Genomic DNA, 12,241 nt, shown 5'->3' on the forward strand with positions numbered 1-12,241 from the left:
TCAGAGGGGGGAATCAGTGTGTGGGGGGCCAGAGATGTGCTCGGAGGGGTTAGGGAGGGGGGAATGAGAGTGTGGGGGCCAGAGATGTGCTCGGAGGGGTTAGGGAGTGGGGAATGAGAGTGTGGGGGCCAGAGATGTGCTCGGAGGGCTTAGGGAGGGGGGAATGAGAGTGTGGGGGCCAGAGATGTGCTCGGAGGGGTTAGGGAGGGGGGAATGAGAGTGTGGGGGCCAGAGATGTGCTCGGAGGGGTTAGGGATGGGGGGAATGAGAGTGTGGGGGCCAGAGATGTGCTCGGAGGGGTTAGGGAGGGGGGAATGAGTGTGTGGGGGCCAGAGATGTGCTCGGAGGGGAGAATCAGTGTGTGTGCGGGGCCAGAGATGTGCTCGGAGAGGTTAGGGAGGGGGGAATGAGAGTGTGGGGGCAGAGATGTGCTTGGAGGGGGGTGGGGAGAGGGGAATAAGTATGTGAGTGCCAGAAATGTGCTCAGAGGGGGGAATGAGTGTCTGGGGGCCAGAGATGTGCTCGGAGGGGTTAGGGAGGGGGAAATGAGTGTCTGGGGGCCAGACATACCACTCTCACAGGCCAAATACACGAATCACATACTCAAAACCTTCCTCTGTGCCTACATCAATGAACATCAGGACAATTGGGCCACTCTCTTGCCTTGGCATGAGTTCTCACACAATACCCTGTCAATGCTGCCTCTGGGGTTCCCCATTCCAACTAGTTTATGGAAAACAGCCCATACCTACTCCTCCTCTCCCCGTGGCGGTATCTTCACCAGCAGCGCAACTGTCTGCCCAGGATCTAAAATAGCTTTGGACATGAACCAACACCCTCATTCAGAAGGCTGCAGACAGGGCCAAAAGAACTACTGATGCTCACAGAAGACCAGCCCCTCCATTCTGAGTGGGTGAGAGGGTGTGGCTGAGCACACGCCATATATGGTTGCGAGTGCCTTATCTGGCTCGTTGCTACATTGGTTCCTTTTCAATAGTTCACCAAGTGGGACCTGGGATGTATCAGCTAAAGCTACCACCAATACCTGAATATATATAACACCTTGCATTTGTCTTTACTTTAACTCCTAATACTCATCTGGCCCTCTAGGACACTTCCAGAGCCGCAGGAAGTAACCAACAATGACAATACCATCTATGAAGTTAAAGAAGTCCTAGACTCACGCCAGAGAGGCAAAAAGATTGAGTATCTCCTTTCTTACAAAGGATACAGTCCGCAGGAAAACTCTTAGGAGGGAGCCTCCAATATCTTAGATCGCAATCTATTAAAATACTTCCACTCATGCCATCCCAAGAAGCCATGAGTCTCAGGGAGGGAGCATAAGAGGAGGGTACTGTTGCATTTGGCGATCCGCAGGGAGGACCCCTGAACTTCCGCACTTACCCCTCAGGTCGGGCCTCTATTGTTGTCCCCCGACACTGTCAGGCTGTCTCTCTTTCCAACATAGTGGGATGCCACACCGCGATGCAGCAAGATGCCACCGCCTCCCACGGCAGGACACCACCCATGCTGCCTAGCCCCGATCCTCCTAGAGTGCACATGCACCTGACCTCTCCAGTTTTAAAAGGCCAGCAGTGGGAAAGGACTAGAGGCACCCTTTGATGACATCACTCTTCAGGCCTATAAAAGGCCTCTGCAGATGCCCCTCCAGGTTCTTCGGAAACAGGTCTCCCTACAGCCTATGTAGAGTGAGTTGCCTGGTTCAAAGTTCCTGTTCTTCTCCATGTCTTCAATTCCTGGTCTTCGTCTGGTCTCCAGTCCCTGGTCTTTGTTTGGTCTTCAGTTTCAGTGGTCTTTGGTTCGTCATCTCTCTGGTCTCGTGGTCAGCTCTTCAGTGTTCTTCTTCATCGCACCTGCCTTCCTATGTTGCTCCTCACCTCCCTGCCTGCCTATCCGTCCTGCCTTCCCTTAGACAGTTACCCGGTATTGCCCTCATCTTTGCTTCTGAACTCTCCTTGATTGATACCTGCCACTGACCACTGCCTGTTATTGGACATTCCTGATTGCCGCCTGCCCAATCCAAGCTTGTTCCCAACTACCCCTGTTCATCTCAACCTCATCCATGGATTGTCTGTCCTTCAGCGGAGGCCCCACCTAAGACCTATTGGCCCCAGCACCTGAGGGCTCAACCTAAGGGGAACGTGGACTGGTATAGGCAACACTCCAGTTGGGCCTCTGTCTCATCCCACTCCACCAGCCGACAGTGGGGACCTGCAGGCTTCCATCCTGCAGGTAGCGCTAACTCCACCTCGGTACAAGGGTCCACTCCCGCAACATCTTTTTTGAGATGTGATGACCAGAACTGCACATAGTACTCTTTGTGTTGGAGGAAGTGGTCAATGCATCTAGCATAGTTGGCTTTAAAAAGGGTTTGGTCAAGTTCCTGGAGGAAAAGTCCATATACCGTTATTAGCCAGATAGATTTGGGAAAACTATCACTTATCCCTCGGAGTAAGCAACAATGAATTAATATATTCTTTGCAATCTCCTGGGTATTTCCTAGAAATCTAGACCGACCACTGTCAGAGATAGGATGCTAGGCTCAATGGACCCTTGGTTGGACTCAGCATGGCACATCTTAGTTTAGTTTCTTTTAATATATTGCTTTTTTCATACAAATCAAGACAGTTTACAATAAAATACTTTCATAATAAAACATATATAATACACAACATCATACAATGACCAATTAACATCACAAACAAAAAAATCAATAAGATCAAGCTGAGCTCCCTCCTTCCTGCTGGGGAATGGCTGGGAGTGGAAGGAGAAAATCAATGATTATTCCTGCATGTGAGTGGACAGAACGTAGACACCTCTCCCTAGGGTATACAACTTGTACTAGAGTTAGGAGGAAAAATCTGAACAGGATTTTAATGCTGGTGTCAAATGTCATCAGAGAGAATGGTATTTTCATCACCTCATCCTCCTATAGCTGTTTGTAGGTCTTTGGATCCAGCCATGCAGAGATACGATACATTTATCACAGTTACCCTGCAGTTTGGGTGTTTCCTAAGATTTCAACTTTTCCACAAAACACCTCAGGATCTCGCTGCTGAAGGCACATTCAAATGGCACTTTTTCACAGATCCAGGGAAAATATCGATTGCAGTATCGAATGGTAAGACCATCGTCCATTGTTGCACAATTGCCAGCAGAATAGTATTGTGGGTTTCTAAAAACAAAAAAAGAGAAGGAGACAGAAGCAAAGCATGAAACCCGGTGCAGCTTTAAAGCATTAATTCTGGATCATCTCCTTTCTTCCTAGCCCTGCCATTCCCCTCCCCTTTCACCCAGAACGTACTCCCCTGAAAGCTAAACCCTCCGCAGAAGGGATATGTTCTCCTTTTTGGCAGCTGTTTGGCTATCCTGGTATCTCTCCCTTCCCTCCCCACACCTCTGGTTCCCTCTCAGTTGTGTGCATTTGTGCACACGCATAGGGCATAAACCCTGTGCACAGGTCAAAACATAAAATGGCATAACAGTATACATGTACTTACGAGAAAGTTATGCTCAGTGTTAAAAATATGAAATCAAATGTATTTTATTTGATGTTTTCTATTAATTTAAAGCAAATCATATGGTGAACTAATTTAATGTGTATTATTTTTAATTTAAACAATTACTTAACATTTTCAAAATCCTGCTAAGTATTTGCATTATTCTCACTGGGAGTTGTCAGACATTCTGCAATAACTACTCTGGAATACCCTGCCACTCGAAATAAGACTACAGACAAATCTGAAATTATTCAAAACTAATCTGAAAACCTGGCTTTTTAAACAAGCATTTTATAAAGATAAAGAAAAGGAGAAAAAATAGTTGAGCGATAAGGATGCACCAAGCTAGAAGTTTTTAGTAACCTACATAAGCACATTAATGTTAAAATCAAACTGCCTAATCTGTTCCTAACAATCAGGTTTAACTTACGCACCTAGTTTATTATTTTACATTGTTACCGTACTATGATGGCACACGAGTAATTTGTAATCTATACCACCCATGTTTCTCTTTATCGTGCCCTTCTGTAAACCATTGTGATGGCATTTAACTTAACGACGGTATAGAAAAATTTTTAAATAAATAAATAACCCTGAAGCAGAGGTTAAGTCTTACCTCGAAACATGGTGTTGCAGTTGAGATGTGAAGATCACTTTGCCAGATGTTAACCTTTTTGCTCTAAGTGTTGTGGTGCTTACAAGCCCTCATCACAGATATGAAAACGGTGAAGAAGCAGTGAAACACTTCTTGATATGTCACATATGAAGACATTTTTCTTGTTCTCCAAAGTTTTAATTTTTGATCATATGCAGTTTTTGTAAGCACTAACAAAATAATAGTCTCAGCCTTGAACTAGTTTTCCTAGACAAAAAGACTCATAAACAGGCTGATACAGTACAGTGCGCTCCGACGGAGCGCACTGTTAACCTGTCCTTGGACGCGCGTTTTCCCTTACCCCTTATTCAGTAAGGCGCGGAAAACGCGCGTCCAACTCGCGAAACCTAATAGCGCCCTCAACATGCAAATGCATGTTGATGGCCCTATTAGGTATTCGCGTGCGATTCAGAAAGTAAAATGTGCAACCAAGCCGCTGCCGGGACCTTCAAGTGGCAGGAAGCTGGTGGCTCTCCGGGAATCCTCTTCGCAGCCTGTGCCGCTCAGGAAGCTGCTGTCGATGCCTGCCTGTTTTTCATCTTCTGGCCTGGAGGCCGCCGCTGTCCGTGGCCCTTCTTCACTTCCTGGGCCCTCTAGGCACTGGCGTTTAAAGGGCCAGTGGCGGGAAAAGCCCGCAGCCCCACCGGAAATCTTCAGCTGCTTCATTTCCTGCTTCAGCCCTATATAAGGGCTCTATTCTAGTTCCTCGTGGCCTTCGGATTAGAATCCATGGTTGTCCATGTTCTTCCTTTCTGGTCCAGGTCCTCCGTGGTCTTCATGTGTCTGAGATGGTTCTGTGTCTTGATGTTCCTAGTCTCGTTCCTCATCGGAGCTCCTTAGTTGCCTTGTCCTGCTGTTCCAGATCTCCTTCATTGCCTTGTCCTGATGTTCCAGATGTCCTGTCATTCTGAAGTCTTGAGGATCTTGTGTTCCGAGTCTTCCAGCTCTTCAAGTCTCCTTGCAAGTTTCAAGTCTTCATCTTGTTCCTGCCCTCAGCCTCCGTCTGGCCTCAAACACTCGTTGTTCCCAAGCAGCAGGTCCAGAAGGACTATCAAGTGGCTGGAGGGCTACTCCTGAGACCAGTATTGCGTTGCTGGGTCTCATTGGTGTGTGTGGGTCTGGTGGAGGGCCGATCCTGCCTGGTTCCTGTTCAGAGTTCCTTGCCTCCATTTCAGTCCTGCTTGTCCCTGCTCTGCCCATGTTTGCATGCTCTCACCTCCCACGGTGTGCCTTGGGGCTCCTCCTCGAGTCGTGCCGTGGCTCAGGGGCTCATGCTCTCCCATGAGCTAGCGACCACGCCTCCGTGCCCTCATCACCAGCTGTAGGCCGTGCCTGCATCAGGATCATAAGCCCGCAGTCGCAACACCATGCATATACAGCATAGTTCTCTGCTTCAACGGCAGGGGAGAAGAAAAACTGATACTTCACACATCCAGCAGAGCTCTCTGCTTCAACGGCAGGGGAGAAGAAAAGAGGGTTCGCACTCACAAAGCGGGGAGTAGCTGGCTTGTTACGGCGGTTACTACCCCAAACCAAATAAGCCTGATACTTCACTTTCGATGCATATCCAGCATAGCTCTCTGCTTCAACAGCAGGGGAGAAGAAAAACAACCAATAAGGGCTGAATAACATAGTCTGGGTAAAACAAATAAGCATGGGTGTAGCTTGCTTATTGCGGCGGTTACTTCCCCTACTACCCATAACTAATCAAGCTTGATATTTCACTTGGTTGCAGCTCCATCACTGCTCTCTACATTAAAGGTGGGGGTGGAAGGGAAATAGAACCAAAGAGCTAAGAGAAACAGATAAGTATGAGAAAAAAATGTGTGAAGCTTGCTGGGCAGACTGGATGGGCCGTTTGGTCTTCTTCTGCCGTCATTTCTATGTTTCTAAGGTAGACTTAAAGATTTGGTGGAGAGCTGGCTTCCCAGGCAGGTAGGGCTGGAACTGGCAGCAGGGGGCCTTCAATGTGAAAGGGTGCGCCGTATAGGCCCACTGCATGAGGGGCAGGGGCGGCTGCGTCCCGTTATGGCCAGGATTCTTAATTGGGACCATAAAACCAAGCTCCTGAGAGCCTATCACCGGATGGAGCACTCCGGCCATTGGCTGTTGCTATTCAGTGATTTTTCTGCTGGAACGGCGGCGCAATGGAAACTGCTGGCCCCTGCCTGTACGGCGCTCCATAAGCGGGGCATACGGTTTGCCTTACTGTACCCAGCAAAGTTAAGGGTTCAACATGGCAACCAAACTCTGTTGTTCACTTCTAAGGAGGACGCGGACAGATTTATCACCTCTCTGCCACCTGCTGGGGCTGATTGAAGAGATGTTCTATTAAAGGGAGAGGATGCTATCTATCTGCAAAGTTCACTTTTCCCAGGATCTAGATTCCAGGGGGCATCCTACTCCCTCCTATGGATTCTCCTGCAGACCTCCTCGGGTTTGAACATTTTCTTCTGGAGGTGCTGTTATGTACAGGGAGTGAGCGGAGTATGCTGACAAGGGATTGCGCCCTGCATGATGCTGTTGCTAACACCCATCACCCGGTGTCTTATTTGGGCGGTGGACACAGTTTGTTCTTTCACTTCATGCTATGCACTGAATCTTTTTGACCTACTTCTTCCCACTACTACCGGACTACTGTGGCTGTTACTTTGCTCTGTTCTATAGTAGTGGCTTTGGATGATTGTGGTTGCGGACGGTTTGACTGCTAGTTTGGGGGGGGGGGGGGAGTAGGGATGGGGGTAAGAGGTCCCTGGCACTGGCAGTACGGTCGGCTAGGGTTCCTCTACTCCTTGGAGCAGTGGTCGTAGTTTAGTTCAGGGTATCTGTGTGTGTGGCTGTTGGTATGTTTGAGGATGCGTGTATGTTGGGTTAAGGGGAAGGGCTGGGTGGGCAAGGGTAACGTATAACTTTGATCAGTCGAGTACCATTGTTGATCATCTATTCCCCGAGGTTCAGGCTGGGAGGCCGAGGGGATCCTATAAGTTTTGGTTGCGGGGCCTTATCGGGCTTTGTTTACTACATATACCTTCTATTTTTTACTATGGCGCAGATTAAAATTCTTTCTCTGAATGTGGATGGCATTCACTCCCCGATAAAGCGTACTAAATTAAATGCTTTGTTCAAACGCATGAAAGCGCAGGTGGCATACCTACAGGAAACTCATTTGGGGGATGATGAGCATGCTAAATTACGGAGAGATTGGGTAGGCCAATGTTACTACTCTTCCTATAATAGGCGCCAGAGGGGAGTCGCCATCTTTGTTCATAGAAATTTACCGTTTCAGCTTACGCGCACCTGCCAGGATGAGGAGGGTCGCTACATTATTGTGGCAGGTACCCTCTATCAGCAAAAAATTGCTTTTTGTAACGTGTATGCCCCCAACATATACTCCCCTGGCTTTTTTGCTACCTTGATTCGTTTACTCTTGGAATTTTCTGACTATAGCTTAATAGTGGGTGGAGATTTTAACACAGTAGCCAATAAAAGCCTAGATATTAATCCTCCCAAACTTACTTCTACATCTGACAAGACCATGGGGATTAATCTACTCTGTAGTGAATTACATCTCTTAGATGCGTGGCGGGTTCTCCATCCTCAAGATAAGGATTTTACCTTCTTTTCTAACCCGATCATACATACTCCCGGTTAGACTATCTGCTGGTCTCAGATCAATGTTTCCCCAAGATTACAGAGGCTACCATTGGGACTATATCCCTGTCTGATCATGCCCCAGTTACTCTTACTTTACAGTGTGGATGGGGCCTTCGCCCTCTGTTCTCCTGGCGTATGAGGCCAGATCTTTACCTAGACAAGGAGTTTCATAAATATTTGCTGGATTGTTGGATGGATTATGTGGCGCATAACAATACCCCAGAGGTTAACCCGGGGATGGTGTGGGAGGCTGGAAAGGCGGTGATGCGGGGGGGCCATCATAGCCTATGTAGCTAAACAAAATAGACAAGGTAATGCCAAAATCCTTAGGCTCATTGACATTCTAAAGGCAGCCCAGAGTGCTCATATGGTGACCCTGACACCTGATGCAAAGGCTTCCCTGGATACGGCCCGAGATACCTTAAACAGGCTCTTACACTTACGAGCGTCCAAATCCCTTCGATATTACCGCTACCACCTTTACAAATATGGGAATCGGGCCAGCCGTTTAATGTCACATCTGATATGCCCAAGGAGGGTGAAAACATCCATAGCGGGTATCAGAGACGGCCAAGGCGTTCATCAGACTAGTCCGGCTGCGATTGTGGCTCGATTTATAGAATATTATACTCAGTTATACGGTGGCAAACCTATGAATGTAGAGGTGGCAGAGACATTATTCCAAAGGCTGTCGTGGCCTAGTATACCGCCAGATGATCTCATGGCCCTAAACTGCCCTATTACCACTCAGGAAATTTATTCAGTGATTCAGGGATTAAAGCTTGGCAAGGCTGCTGGACAGGATGTGTTTGGCTCTGAATATTATAAAATATTGCAGTTTCCCATTCTTGCCCCATTGCAAGCCTATTATACTAGTCTATTGGATACTGCTCCCCTCTCCAAGGCCACCAATCGATCAGTTATTGTAGTTCTCCCCAAACCAGGGAGGGACCATTTAGAGGTTGGCTCCTACTGTCCCATCTCCTTGATTAATGTGGATGTCAAGATCCTATCCTCAGTTCTCTCAGCCCGGTTACAAGGTATACTTCCTGCACTGATTCATGAGGATCAAACTGGGTTTGGGAAAGGCCGTCAGGGAGTGCGCAACATATGTTGGCTTATTGCTGCACTTAGTTATCAAGCTGAGGCAGAAGCATTGATCTTGAGTTTAGATGCCGAGAAGGCATTTGACTCAGTATCATGGGAGTATCTGTTCTGGGCGTTAGAAAAATATGGCTTTTCTGGTCCCTATCTACAATGGCTAAATACCCTCTACTGCAATCCGAGTGCCACTCTACTGCTAAATGGGATGCAACGGGAGCCTTTTCCATACAATGTGGGGTTCGGCAGGGCTGTCCTCGTTCCCCCCCTGCTGTTTGATTTGGCTTTGGAGCCCTCGGCCATTCGGCTGAGGGGGGACAAGAATTTCAGTGGTATCAGTGTGGGAGGTCACCCCTTAAAGGTAGCGCTCTTTGCAGACGATATCTTATTGTTTGTGGGTAGGCTGCCTACTAGCGTCCCAGACATCATCGTCCATTTATTTGATCAGAACCAACTAGTGGCGGGTCTTCGCATTAATTATACTAAGTCAGAGGCACTGGCCCTGAATGCCCACTTACCTGACACCTGGGTAGGCCCTTTTCCTTTTCACTGGGCCCCTGCGAAGATCAAATATTTGGGGGTGTGGGTCCCGCGGAACTTAAAGCACTTATATGCTTTAAATATTACGACCTGTCTTGCTAAGCTGCGGGCACAGTTGACTACATGGACCCCCCTTCCATTGTCTCTCTTTGGCAGGTGCGCCCTGGTTAAAATGGTGTTGGTGCCCAAGCTCCTGTATCTGACGCACATGGTACCTTGCTGGTTGAAGGGGAGTGATATTCGGTGCCTGCGTTCCAGTATACAGAAGTTTCTTTGGAGGGGGAGACGTGCGAGGCTAGCCTACCCAGTTTTGGAATTGCCGAGAGGGAGCGGGGAGGGCTCAATATGCCAGACTTCCGCTTGTACAACGCGGCTTGTCAGCTGCGGTTCGTGGGGGAATGGCTCACGGAATCTTATCAGTTGTGCGCAGCAGGAATGCTGGCTCGAATGTCGGCTCCTAGCTCACCCGTGAGTATAATCCAATCCCGCACTGCAGTGCGCTGTAACATACCTTACCTTACTGTGTTGTTGTATCCCTGTATACGGGCTTGGAGGTGGTGGCGTAAGTTGTATAATTTGCCGGGGGCTTGGTCTTTACTGCTCCCTTTTGTACACAATGTGGAATTCTTGCCGGGGAGGGAGAGTGGTGCTATTTTTCAGTTCTGGGCGGATAATGGAATACTGTTTGCATATCACATGTATGATTCTGCCTCTTGTCTTTTGTTGGACATTGCTACGTTGATGCGTACATACCAGATTCCGAAGCAGTTCTACGCTTTTCTTCAGGCCCGGCATTACTTGCAATCCTTCGCCTGGACACCTGCTGTAATAGAGGCGGAACTTCAGTTTGCGAATATCTTTTTCGATACTGCCTATCTTACTAATACTATCACTGGATGGAAAAACTTGGGGCAGAAGCTCCGCACTACAGACCGGATGTCTCACCTGGCCAGCCGCTGGTCTAAAGCTTTGGATTCCCACGCTCCTGGGACTCAGCTGCTTGCTTCTTTTACTGAACTACACCGGCTGCTTCCTGACATTGGCCTCCGTGAGGTGCAGTTTAAAATTTTGCACTGGCTATATTGTGATGATGTTCGTCGATTTCAGATGCGGCTGACTTCTACTCCTCTCTGTGCATAAAATGTGGCACGATGGCTGGAACCCTACTTCACAGACTATTTGCTTGTCACTCCCTTCAACCATTCCGGGTGACTGTCTTGGCGGTGATTGGAACTTACACGGGAATCACGCTCCGCTCCACAGGATCCGTGCTTTTGTACGGCTCTATTCCAAATTCCCTGTCCGGAGGCCACTCCAAGGCTAAATTTGAAAGAGTTGCTATCATCTTGGCGTGTCGCACTGTCCTGGCGGACTGGCTGGAGCCAGCAACCAGCCAACCTTTCTCTGCATGGGTCCACCGTATGGCCTCTGCGGTGCAACTGGAGCGTTTGGACTTTTTGGCCGGTCATTGGAAACCGGACAAGGTTTATTGTGAATGCTGGGACGCCTGTGTCTCGACCTTCTCTACGGAGTTGCAGGATGGACTTCGATCCAATGGTTACACATCTGACTGGTCCGTTAGGGGTGGGGAGGGGGTAAGAAGTAGGTTGTGAATGCTGAATATCTGTGATATGTTTGATGAGGATTTGGGGGGAAGGGAGGGTGGTCTTGGGAATTTTTGTACGTTTATTAAAAGGAAAAGGAATATCAGGAGGGGGCAGCGGTCGGGGGAATGGAGTTCTCAATGTTATTGGAGCTGTTTTGTTAACATTGTTTGTACTGTTCATAGTCTTGACATTGGATGCCTCTGCTGACTGCCTACCTGATATTAATAAAAAGTATTTTGAAAAAAAAAAAAAAGAAAGAAGGTAAAAGAGACTTCTGGCAATGACATCACGGGAGACGGAAGCAATCTCAGATAGGCCCAGGGCTTCAGGTATCTAGTCCCGCAAGGTTGAGTGCAACCTTGCGGTTGTTAAGCGCTTCCGGAATGCCCATCAATCGAATGTTTGAGCTTCTTGATCTATTTACGAGATCATCTGTCTTGTCCCGTTGCTCTTCCAGTGCTTTTTCAAAATTGCAGACTCTGTTAGTGAGAACGAGCACATCGTCTTCGAGAACTCTGGTTCTGCCTTCCACCTGGTCTAGGCACGGAGCAAATTCAGCCAGGGTGGATTGCATCGTGGTTAACTGCTCCAAAAGCCCAGTGAATTTGCTTTCCAGCACCGCCACAATCGCTTCCTGCAGCTCCTGCGTGGTGGGGTGTATCGGCGAGTCACTGTTACTTTCCTCACTTCCACTAGTTTTGCTTGTAGCCGCCATCTTGATTTCTGGGCCACGAGGTTTTTCTTTGTCGCGTCTGGCAGTTTTAGGTGGCATTCCTGACGGTGATTTCTGCATATAGCTTGTAAACAGACATATGCAGCGAATTCCTGGGGGTGTTGTGCTCCAGAAACGCCTTTGCAATGCAGATGGTAAAGGATTAGGGGCCCTATCCCCGGAGCTCAACCAGCAGACACTCACCACATCACGTGATCTCCCTGTTTCCTGACTTTTAACCAGTTTGTAATCCACGAAAGGACATTGCCTCCTATCTCATGCCTTTTTAGTTTTCTTAGAAGCCTCTCATGAGGGACTTTGTCAAACGCCTTCTGAAAATCGAAACACACTACATCTACCGGTTCACCTTTATCCACATGTTTATTAACTCCTTCAAAAAAGTGAAGCAGATTTGTGAGGCAAGACTTGCCCTGGGTAAAGCCATGCTGAC

General features: G+C 48.1%; 1 protein-coding gene across 1 annotated transcript in view; it reads right to left on the reverse strand.

Moving 5' to 3' along the window:
• Positions 1-2,629: 2,629 nt before the first annotated feature.
• The window catches only part of CD72 (CD72 molecule), a 45,844-nt gene continuing 36,232 nt past the window's right edge, over positions 2,630-12,241 (reverse strand). Inside the window, exon 8 of the mRNA XM_029586641.1 lies at positions 2,630-3,196. Within this exon, the coding sequence (XP_029442501.1) occupies positions 3,034-3,196 (163 nt within the window). The 3' untranslated portion in view covers positions 2,630-3,033. The remainder of the gene's footprint in view (positions 3,197-12,241) is intronic.

The sequence above is a fragment of the Rhinatrema bivittatum genome, chromosome 1, assembly GCF_901001135.1.
Source record: "Rhinatrema bivittatum chromosome 1, aRhiBiv1.1, whole genome shotgun sequence".
In the NCBI taxonomy this organism is placed as follows: Eukaryota; Metazoa; Chordata; class Amphibia; order Gymnophiona; family Rhinatrematidae; genus Rhinatrema; species Rhinatrema bivittatum.